Below are 11,522 nucleotides of genomic sequence, written 5' to 3'. Positions count from 1 at the left end.
TTTGTTATATGTAGATATATTAAGAATTTATTTGCAGTTATTTAAAAAAACAAGCTAGTAACCATCAGCAATTAACAGAATTGTCATCTATGCAGGTGAAAATCCTATTCGTACCTTTGACTTCTTATAATCTTTGGCTTGTTTGGTGAAAAATACTTATTGCCATTTCTCTCGTAAATCATTGCATGCAACAAATGATTGGCAGATCCAAACAGCAGACATGTCAGTAAGGCAGCATGACATTTACCAGTATCAGACCTTTACTAGCAACTGATCTGTCAGCACACATCTGATCTAAGGCTCAACTGTGCAGAACACTGCAGACCCATTTTGTAAATTAGTTACCCGTGACTTCTCCTTGCTTGTTATTCAGGCTTTTTCAATAGCTGTTACCATGTGACCATAGAAACGCACGCTTACTAGTCCTGAATTGGAGCAGTAATTTTGAAGTTTATTCAAGCTTGTCATTCAACATTGCCAAAGCCGAGCATAATGACAAAATGATTTAAATCCTTGATTTAGTTCTGTCACTCAACCTTGATGAAAGCATTTTGTGCCATTTCTGGAAATGTTTCAAGGCTACAGAATTTGTACATTTCATTCTTGTTTTCTTTACTGAGTTATCTCTGCGATTATTTTTCTTCAATAAGTTACATTATATTACAGCAGGAGAAAAGCACAATGCAGCCAATTGTATCTGTACCTAACACTTGGAGCTGATTCTGTCCTTACCTACAGCTACAACAGACTATGATCCTTTCTGGATCTAACACTAAAAGCAGAGCCCATTTGTGTCCTTAACCTGACAAGGAGCAGGAGTTTTTGATTAGCCATCAAAACGACTTCCAACTGGGGATGTTGTGGGAGTATTCCTACCTCTAAACCATGTGGAGGCCTGAGTTCAAGTCCCGTCTGCTCCAGAAATGTGTCATAATATGTCTGGTTAGGTTGGTTTACCAAAAAAGGGAGACTTCCAACTGATGTTCCTTATCTTAATCTTGCAGAATGAATAACAATTGTAGCAATTCTATGAGCATTATAGCTGAGGCCAGTTCACTTGGCCTAAACCGGAACTTAGTTGTTTATATGCTCAGCCATTAATTGGGACAAATTCTGGTATCTACCTTTTGATATATAAAACAATACTGTATCGATAGATGTTTAAAGGAAATATTGTATCATTGGTCAACAGAAATTCATTTCACTTGCTTAATATGTGACATTTTGTTCTATCGTTGCTGGCTTCAACCTTAGATGTTAAGACTGTTTAATAGTCATCCGAAACCTGAGAGTTTGGTTTTCCACAGATGTTTGATACTACCATGTAGGGCTAGTCTCCAACTGTTCTGGATACTTAGTTATCTCCCACTTTAGTGCTGGCAGTTCAATCAGTCTCTTATCAGTAGTGCAGTTTGCACTGATGAAATATAGGTGAAATAAATAAAAGCCATTCTGAAATAAAACAAAGCACAAACCAGAACCAAAGAAACCGGTTCATATTTTTATTTGACATTGTACTAGGCCAACACTGTTGTGAAATTACACAGCAGCTGGTTTCCCCATCAACATATAAGATTGTGAATATAAAAACAGCTATTTATCTAATTATTTATTAAATTTGGAAACTCATGTCTAGACAATACATTCTGACACTATAAGGGGTTCAAAAGACAATATTTATAAAAGTGCAGATCTAGAAATTAGGAGAATGTTAAAGGTTCTTCATGCACTGCAGTCTCGTTAATCTTGATAATAATAGGAATTGTTGTATGTTCAACTGATAGTCATTCTCAACATGATAACAATGCATCACAAGTAAAAATGAAAAAAAAAACTATCCTCCGTGTTTTAAATTAAAAGTTTTAGTTAGAATGTTAGATACTATGATCCACTAGGAATTTATTGTAGGGAATTTTATGCTACATGGATGTATTTCTAATATTTTGGAGCAAGAAATTATATTTTAATACTTTTTGACTGTATTTCATTAAAAAATTGCATCTTATTATTTAACTGTCTAAAATAAAACTTAAACTCAGCAAGGAAATATTAGTTATTCACACATCAGGAACTTAACTACAGCTAACTAAATTTCACCTTATTTACTAGGTCATTTTGGGCAGTAAAAAGAGCACCACTAAGTCAAAAAATTAAGTGTGTTTTTGAAAATGGGCATGCTTCACCATTGAGCCTTCAGGTTGAATGTGAAGGATTGTAACTAACATTGAGTGCCTAGGGTCATCATTGTTGGTGTTTCCTTGGAATTATCACAGAAAATAGTTGCCATTTCTGTCTTCAGCTTGCTGTCATGAACATCAATTTCTGAAGTCTCTGGAACGCATTCATCACAGCAGCAGCAACAGCAATCCATGAAGGCTCTGCCCAAAGGTTTACAGAGGCATAGAAGCAACACTGGGGTTACAGAGGACTTGAAAAACAGGAAGAACTGATTAATAATGTTGAGCAAGTCAACGGTCTCCTTGGAGATTTCAGGAAAGGTATAGGTCACCACGATGTTGGAAACATTTTCCGGGATAATGCAGAAGCCATAGAGGATAGTCAGACCAATCAAGGTATTATTCTTTTGATTTTCATGCTGAGCATGCTGAGAAATAATTTTGAGGTTGGATTTCTTCTCTGTGTTTCTTACTCGTCTCAACACCAACTGGCAAGTCACTGTGAAAATGATGGGCAAACAGAAGTAGCAACCAAAGTACCACCACATCCTGGAATTCTCATAGGTCAGTGCAAGTTCATAGATATGCTCAGGGAGATTCAAAGATGTTTTGATGATGCAATAGTCAGTGATAACCCCAGACACAATGGAAGTCTTTTGATTCAGTTGCCAGAGAAGGACTTCAGGGAGGGCCAGCAACATAGATCCTATCCAGATGACTGCCATCTTGGCCACAATAGATAGACAATTTTCTATCAGCCTAATTTGTGACTGTGTGCTTGTTGCAGAACGAAACTTGTCAATGCTTAATGCACATAGGCTAAAGGTAGTGACTCCAAGAGAAGAAACCTAGAAGTTAAAATAAATTCATATATTAATTGTATATCTTTTTACAATTGTATATCTTTTAATGTTGAAACAGCTTACACAGCGACACAAAATAGCCATTCTCCACTGGAAAAAGCTTACAAAACCCCATGTTAAATTCTAAGAAGCATAAATTAAAATGTTAATAACATTTGATGTGAAATATTTCCATAATCATTTTTATTCAAACATTCAGTGTAAAATAAGGCAGTGCCAAATGAATAATGAAAGGACAATTGTAAATTATTCCATGATACATCAATGTCAATGTCATTATTAGAAACAGTTACACCAATCTACTGTATATTAACACTTGGTAATTATTCATACATTGACAGAGAAAGCACATTACACTAACATTTAACATTTAGTATATTGGAGTTTACTTCTTAAAAATGTAATATCTTTATTTTCTTAAAAAGAAAACATAATGGAAGCTAATATTAATTTCATACTTAAGTCTGAAGTAGTGAATATTTTCTGCTTTTACAAACTGCTACAATATAATCATATAGACTGCCCAAGCACTGCACTTAAATATTATTGAAATTGAACAGTGTTTTAAGCTGTGCTTATTATGCAATATGATAACATTAAACCAGGCAATTTGTCAAAACATCAAAAACAAAATCATTCTCACTCATTGATTTAGACAAAACTAAAATACTGCATGCAATAAATCTGATGAAAATTAACTCAGAAACTGCTGGAAGTGTTCAGCAGGTCAGACAATATCTGTGAAGAGAGAAACAGGGTTATTGTTTTGAAGTATCTCTGTCCATAGATGCTGCCCGACTCTTGAATATCGCCAGCATCTCCTGTTTGATTTGAGCAGTTAGATGTTAGTGCTTAGTTCTATTTTTAAGATTTAACTATTACCACTTGTGCCAAACTATAGGCATATTCTCTTTTTTTAAAAAAAGGCTGTCTCTAAGCATACAGCAGCTTCTTTATACTGGCGTCAATCCTTTAAAAAGTTGTTCCTCTCTCTATCTCTTTAATAATTAATGTTCTCATGGCATCATGTTCAATACAATGAACGCATTGTTGTAGCAATTAAAACCAGTCAGCCCTTTCTCTCAGCCAGTATAGTAGAATGCCCAAACTCTAAGACAAAATGAACTTCTAAAATATACTACATCCTCTGATCTGATACTGCATCCTGCAGCTGATCCTCAAAGAAAGTAGTTCTAACTGAGATGTATAATTTACAAGGGTCATCACTGTGCTCACAAAGTGCTGCCATGTAACCATTGTACATTCAACTCTTGTACAACAATTACCTTTATCTTCACCACATGCATGTTGCTCTGGCCTTTCTTTGTTGCTGACGTTAAAGGATTTAATTGCTGATATGAATTTTACTCTTTATTCAATGTGGCATATAACCCACCAAGAAGTAAACATTGCTGCAATCATATTTAGTAGCACAGCATTTCAATAATTTGAAAAATCTCAGCGTAAACTAATTCACAAGTTTACATCTTGCTGCCAACTGACATAAACTGGACAGTAGGAAGCTATACCATCAAATTACTAAACGTGGCATAAAGCTGCAGAGTGAAATGGCTTTATTTTGATATACTTCAGAATGTAAAAACTTTACACAGTTAGGAAAACCTATTCAACTGTTGATACTTTTATCAGTTAAATTGAGCTTTCCTTAAAGTTGACTTCCATTTAATACAATCTTATAAACTGCTTGTATTTTTGTACTAGTCCCATAACAATGAAAGTGAAAAATTTAAACATAAGAAATACGTGAAGTCATATTCCATACAGGTCCATTGTATGAGCTGTATCAAATAATGTCCAACAGTAAACCAAACAATAAAACCTACAGCAATAAAAACAGAAAGTCAGCATATCTGGCAGAAATTGTGGATATCTGGTCTAAGGGTTACAGGACTGGAAACTTTAACTGTTTTTCTCTTTACAGCTTGCCAGACCTGCTGAGTTTTTCCAGCACTTTTTGTTTCACATCTTCAGCACCTACAATTTTTTGTTTTATAAAACTCACAGAGTGGGGTTTCATCTTAGAATTAAGGACTTTACATGTTTTAGAACACAGAATAGTGGAATGTAAAGATCTATCTATATATATGGTTATATTTTTATTCTGATGACTGTTTATATTTTCTAACAGGGGGCTGGTAGAGATTGGGAATGTTTAAGTAATTCTGTTTTCTCGAGTTCTTTGGAGCTGATGGAGGCTGAGGGGAGACTTGATAGAAGTGTATGAAGTTATGAGATGCATGGATAGGGTTGACGGTCAGAGTCCTTCTCCCAGAGTTGAAATGTCTAATACTAAGGGTCATACATTTAAGGTGCCAGGTGGGAAAGTTCAAGGATGGTGTGAGGGGCAAGTGTTTTTTTTTCTTTAAAGAACTTCCACAGAAATACAAATATATCGTCTGAAATACCAAGCAGAGGGGATCTCTGGGCACGTGTTTAGAATATCAGACCATCCGAATGATAATTCAGCCCCAAACAAGCCGGGTCTTACCTCCAGGTAGGGCACCACCTTACAGCCAATGTCCCCGAGCAACCTTTTCTTGGTGATCTCATTGAAGATGACCACCGGCAGACAGAAGAAGATGACAAAAAAGTCCCAACAAGCCATGCCAGCGAGAATGTTATTCCAGGCGGTCTTCATGTAATAATTGTGACAGACAATGCACATCACGGCTAGGTTTGCAATGATGCCGACCGCGAACAGGATCAAGGACAGAAACATGACGGCGTACGCGCTGTAGGTGCTGTCAGTGACAGGGTACAGGCTGTTCTGCAGCTGGAGTCTCCTCGCTGTTGTTTCCAATCCATTCAGTTCCTCACCTCGAACTCCAGACGTCGCTTCACCCCCTGATACCTGCACCCCCTCATCTTTGAGCGAAGGGATCCTGGAACTTAGTTGGAAATGAGTCGATTCCACGGAGTTGCCTTGTGGGGGAGACGCGGCTGTTGCCTCTACTGGGGCAACAGTGCCCTTTTGATCTGCCCCCCGCCTTGCTCTTTGCTCGGGTTCTTTTGGGCTGTCAGGATTTGAGCTGGTGTTTCCTGCAGTCTCCAGGTGCTCTCCAAGCCACTGGTCAGCCCCAGGCACTTGTTGAATTGCTGTTCTTTTCAGCTGGAGGTCACTTTGCTCTGGTATCTCTTGCCACTTGTACCATTTACCGCTGGCGCCTCTTGTCAGGTCATGGTGCTGTTGGATATTGTCGGTAGTTGTCAATCCAAGGATAAAGAATTGCACTAGAAACAGAACAGCGAGAGAGGTGCACATTTCCCTCCCCTCTCCCCTTCTAACCGAGAAGTAAACTGCACGACAGTGTCGACAGATTTACAGCCGCCTCAACCCAGACTAAAGTCTCCCCTTTTTTTTGCAAAATCTTCCCACTTGGTGACTCTTGTCTGCAAACCCTTCCGACGTACAGCTGTCAGTGTGCAGTGTATGTCTGGAGCTATCACATCACAACTTTGTGCATTGATCAACCTGCAACAAAGCAAACTATTCGGCTCTCTTCAAACTCTCGTTATTTTCGGTTCTCTCGATGTTTTCCCAACATTACTACAACTAAAAGACAGCGCGCAGTGAGGAGTTTTGAATTGCCCCCTGCTGGTGTGAATCAATACTTCACAAAAGGAACTCCAAAGGTGGTTTATAATTGGATTTAATGCAAAGTGCTCAAAAAAAAGTTTTACTGATTTCTTAAAGAAACTAATATTAATTTTGCCTCGGTTTCGCTCTTTTCTAACTTTGTCTCAACCCCCGCTAGAAAACAAAAGGCACTAAACGAAGGAGATGTAAATTGCCTATGGAAGGTGTTTTGTTAAACTGGGTAAGGAAAAGCCCGGGCAGTAGTGGAATCCCCATGATTTGTCCTACCTGTCTATCTTCTTTTCCACCTATCCACTCCACCCTCTCCTCCCTGATATATCACCTCCATCCCCTCCCCCACTCACCCATTGTACTCTATGCTACTTTCTCCCCACCCCCACCCTCCTCTAGCTTCTCTCTCCACGCTTCAGGCTCTCTGCCTTTATTCCTGATGAAGGGTTTTTGCCCGAAACGTCGATTTTGCTGCTCCACGGATGCTGCCTGAACTCGCTGTGCTCTTCCAGCACCACTAATCCAGAATCTGGTTTCCAGCATCTGCAGTCATTGTTTTTACCTAGTAGTGGAACAACCGAGGCAGCTGCTCAGATGGTTTCATTTCACTAACGAGTTTCAAGCGTTTGCAAGGAATTAGAAATTACTAGCTGCACCAACAATCAAACGCTGATCGACTGACCCCCCCACGGGACCCTGGCTTCCCCCCCAGCCCTCTACATCTAAGTCCATCAACATACCCTAAGGTTCCTTTTCCCCTCATCTATTTATGTAGTGAACTATTCACCTTTACTTCCACATTCTAGATGCTTTCTGTATAAAGAAACTTCTCCTGAATATCATTTCTGGTTCATAGAATCTCTACAGTGTGGAAGCAGGGCCATTTGAACAACACCACTCTTCTGAAGGGCATCCCGGCCATACTCACCCCCCTATCCTATCCCTGTAACCCTGCATTTGCTATGGTGAATCCACCTAACTTGCGTAAAACAAAATTGAAAGAACTGCAGATGCCGTAAATCAGAAACAAAGTCTGAAATTTCTGGAAAAGCTCAGCAGGTCCAGCAGCATCTGTGGAGAGAAATTAGTGTTAACATCTCACGTTGAGTGACCCTTCCCCAGAACTCTTTCTGTTTTTATTCTACCCAACCCACACGTATGTGCACTCTGGGAGGAAGCTGAAACAGCTGGAAGAAGCCCGTGCGGACATGGGGAGAATGTACAAACTCTGCACAGACAGTTGCCCAAAGGTGGAATTGAACCTGGGTCCCTGGTGCTGTGAGGCAGCAATGCTATTTGTTGTGTGAAAAAGTTCTTTTTCTTTCTCACATCATGCTTGCTTCATTTGCACATCACTTGAAATGTAAGTATGTGTAGATACACAATTATCGCAGTCAGTTTATCGATAGTTTCTGAAGTGACAATTGCATTATTGTTGTGCTGTATTGTATCATGTGAGATAACTTGTATCCATAAGTTGATTTACATTTCTCTTTCCTGTACAGACAGAGGCAAACAGACAGAGAAACATATACAACACAAAATCACACTCGTTCTTCTCTATTGGATTGATATATGTTTTCACATCTAGCAGCTTATCCTGTTTCACCCATCTCACCTCCATTTTAAACTATTGATTATCTACTGTGGCTCAGACTTTGTCCACCCCAGTCTAACACCAACACCTCAACATTATCCTGTAAGGTGTTGGCACACCAGGATTTCAAGCGAGATCTGCTAATGACATGCATCAAGGTAGTATTAGCTCATTGCTGCCACAATGGAGAGGAATGCTCAACAGCTTATGCATCCAAGATTTTGACTATTGCAGAGCATAAATAAGCCCAAATAGAGTTGGCAGTCATATTTGGAGTCAGGAAGTTCCACCTATACTTTTATGGACAAAGATTTCTAATAATAATGGACCACAAAACCCTACGTGATTTTATTAAAGAGGACAAGGCAGTGCCACCCATAGCTTCAGGCTGAATTCAGTGGTGGTCTCTAATACTAAGTACATGTAATTTCAAATTGGAACACCATCTGAGGGCCAAGTGGAAAATGTGGATGCGTTGAGCTGCCTCCCTCTAGCAGATACACCACCGGTTGTATTGCCACTGGAAGAGTCTGTAATGATTTTAATTTTATTAGACACACTTTCAGTCACAGCTGACAGCATCAGACTTTGGACACAGAAGGATCCGGTACTGGGAAAACTGAAACAGCTGGTGGTGTTGGAGGAAACCAAAGGGCCATCATGACCAGAAGTCTAACCTTTCTGGACTCGATGAGACCAGATCACCATAGAGGATGGCATTTTGCTATGGGTATCCCAAGCAAAGATTGTCGCCACTTACTAGCTGAACTCCACCAAGGTCATCCATGCTTGTCCAAAATGAGGATGTTAGCGAGACGTTATGTTTAGTGGCCAGGGTTGGATGCCAACATAGCTTTGTTGTTGTGACAGTGCCCAAGAATGCCAACAAGGACAAAACTTTTCTTTTATTTCAAAATTAAACTTTATTCATAAAATTATTTGGATCTCTTTACAACTGGTCATGCCATTCTTGTGCACACATTACATGCCAACAAGGACAAAACTTGCTTCCAGCAGCACCCCCACATTCATGGGAATGGCTGGGTAAACCCTGGCTTAGTTACACGTCGACTACGCAGGTTCTTTCATGGGCTCACCGTTCTGAGTCATTGTGGACACACATTCATATTGGTTGGATGTGTACAGAGTTCATTCATCAAATACGGGGATGTAGTAGTAAAACTGTGCACATCATTTCCAATACAAGGATTCCCGGAAGTTTTGGTCACAGATAACAGGCTGTCTTTTACCAGAAGGGAATTTGAGTTTTTCCTAAAGTCAAAAGGCATTCAACAGATAAGGACAGCTCCATACCATCCATCATCCAATGGTCTGGCAGAAAGAGCACTTCAAACTTTGAAGGCAGGCTTAAAGAAAGGGCCTACAGCTTCACTAGATACTAAACTGAGCTGCTTCCTTTTCGATTACAGGAATATCCCACATGCAACTACAGGGACGTCACTGGCAGAGTTGCTCATAGGGAGGAGACTCTGCACCAGGTTAGATCCCAGATCCATGGCGGGGATGGTGAAACAGCATCAGGAACACCAATGCCAGACAGAAGAGAGAGACTGTTTATTATAGCGGCCAAAATTTGGTGGGGGATACATGGAAACAGTCCCACTTGGTTACGAGATATGGTTGACGGGAGGTCAGCTCCAGTAATGTATAAAGTTTGGGTAGGTATGATGGTCGTGAACAAGTACATGGACCACATGTAAGCTGCACGTTCACAATCTAGGCAGCAGTAAAATTTGCCCGGCTCCTTAGAACAGTTGGCGGAATCTATGGGTTGTTCCTCTCCATCAAACATTGAGGAGACCTCACAATCTGAAATAGACATGGTGGATCTTGCCACATCAATGCATTTACCACTTGAAGAAGAGAATGAATTTCTTCTGAGACACACCAGGTGCAAGGGGCAAGTGACTGTGCATTAACGCGTGTATCCAAGGCAGAGCTGGACAAACCTAACTCAGTGCTAAAACAGGAGAAAGTGAGGTCTGCAGATGCTGGAGATCAGAGCTGAAAATGTGTTGCTGGAAAAGCACAGCAGGTCAGGCAGCATCCAGGGAACAGGAGAATCGACGTTTCGGGCATAGGCCCTTCTTCAGGAATCCTGAAGAAGGGCCAATGCCCGAAACGTCGATTCTCCTGTTCCCTGGAAGCTGCCTGACCTGCTGCGCTTTTCCAGCAACACATTTTCAGATCAGTGCTAAAACACCCCAGGAAGAGCTACAAGATAAAGAACCAGCCTATGTCCTCAGACTCAGAGCTGTGGAATGTAGTGATTGTAACAAGGTTGACCAAGTGGACTCATAGAATATGAGTTCCTTGATTGGACCAGATTAACAGCCCCAATCAGGGAACCCTGGCTGACAGATATAGACAGGAGTGTCAGACATTCAACACTCTGAGAGTTGACACTGCCATATCCTAATGTGCTTCTAGGTCAGCTGATGACTGGGATCCAGTTGAGTCCTGCCAGGCTGGGTTCTTAAACCTACTGGCTAACTTCTGGAACTTACCAAGGACTTGACCAATCAGAGGTATGATATTAACTGGTCTTATCACCTTGAAACACTGCTAGTGGCTCTTGATGGCTTACTTAACAATGGACCATTTGGTATGTCTGCTCTTGGGCCTAGAAGTCTGGTTTCATCCTAGTATTAGACTTACTAAGGCATGTCTGCCCTATCCATCGAACGTTATTTGTTCATCACACATGCCCGTTCACACTTCCTGTTGTGTTCTGGTCCCTCTCTAGTTTTCAGTTTTCTGGGCTTAGATCTTGCAAGGACTTGTCCCAAGGCTTGAATTAACTCTTGTGTCTGTCTTGGCTTAGGTGTTCCCAGTATACTTTGCTTATTGGCCAATTTTTATTCTCTGTTTATTTTAGTTGCTGTGCCTGCATTTCTGGGGTCCCATATTAATGATTTTTATATGACTTGAGCAATTGTCATTGAGCAGGTTGTTGCTCAGCAGGTGCTGCTTTATAGCAGTGTTGATTGACACCTTCCATTACTTTTCTGATGATTGAGAGTAGACTGATGGGGCAGTAATTGCACATTTACTATAAACCGACTGACTCCCACAGCTACCTAGACTACACCTCCTCCCACCCTGCCCCCTGTAAAAACGCCATCCCATATTCCCAATTCCTTCATCTCCACCGCATCTGTTCCCAGGAGGACCAGTTCCAATACCGTACAACCCAGATGGCCTCCTTCTTCAAAGACTGCAATTTCCCCCCAGACGTGATCGACGATGCCCTC

The 11,522-nt window shown here is 40.6% G+C and overlaps 1 protein-coding gene across 1 annotated transcript; it reads right to left on the bottom strand.

The window, feature by feature from the left end:
• Positions 1-1,458: 1,458 nt before the first annotated feature.
• On the bottom strand, positions 1,459-6,954 carry LOC122562985 (G-protein coupled receptor 37-like 1). Its single transcript, XM_043716286.1, has 2 exons — positions 5,550-6,954; positions 1,459-3,025 (listed from the first exon to the last, which is right to left on the bottom strand). Exons 1-2 carry the CDS (start codon positions 6,321-6,323, stop codon positions 2,219-2,221), a joined length of 1,581 nt encoding a protein of 526 aa, XP_043572221.1. The 5' UTR covers positions 6,324-6,954; the 3' UTR covers positions 1,459-2,218.
• Between the last annotated feature and the right edge of the window lie 4,568 nt (positions 6,955-11,522).

The sequence above is a fragment of the Chiloscyllium plagiosum genome, chromosome 26 (assembly GCF_004010195.1).
Source record: "Chiloscyllium plagiosum isolate BGI_BamShark_2017 chromosome 26, ASM401019v2, whole genome shotgun sequence".
NCBI classification, from domain to species: Eukaryota; Metazoa; Chordata; class Chondrichthyes; order Orectolobiformes; family Hemiscylliidae; genus Chiloscyllium; species Chiloscyllium plagiosum.
The sequence above is the reverse complement of the archived record's forward strand: the minus strand, read 5'-3'. Positions and strand labels throughout refer to the sequence as shown.

What these genes read in the sequence shown, in the direction of transcription:
- LOC122562985 (XM_043716286.1), bottom strand. Translation starts at nt 6,323, where the DNA reads ATGTGCACCTCTCTCGCTGTTCTGTTTCTAGTGCAATTCTTTATCCTT. An exon ending in AGGTGGTGCCCTACCTGGAG is followed by an intron (nt 3,026 to 5,549) that starts GTAAGACCCGGC and finishes TTTAACTTCTAG; the next exon opens with GTTTCTTCTCTTGGAGTCAC.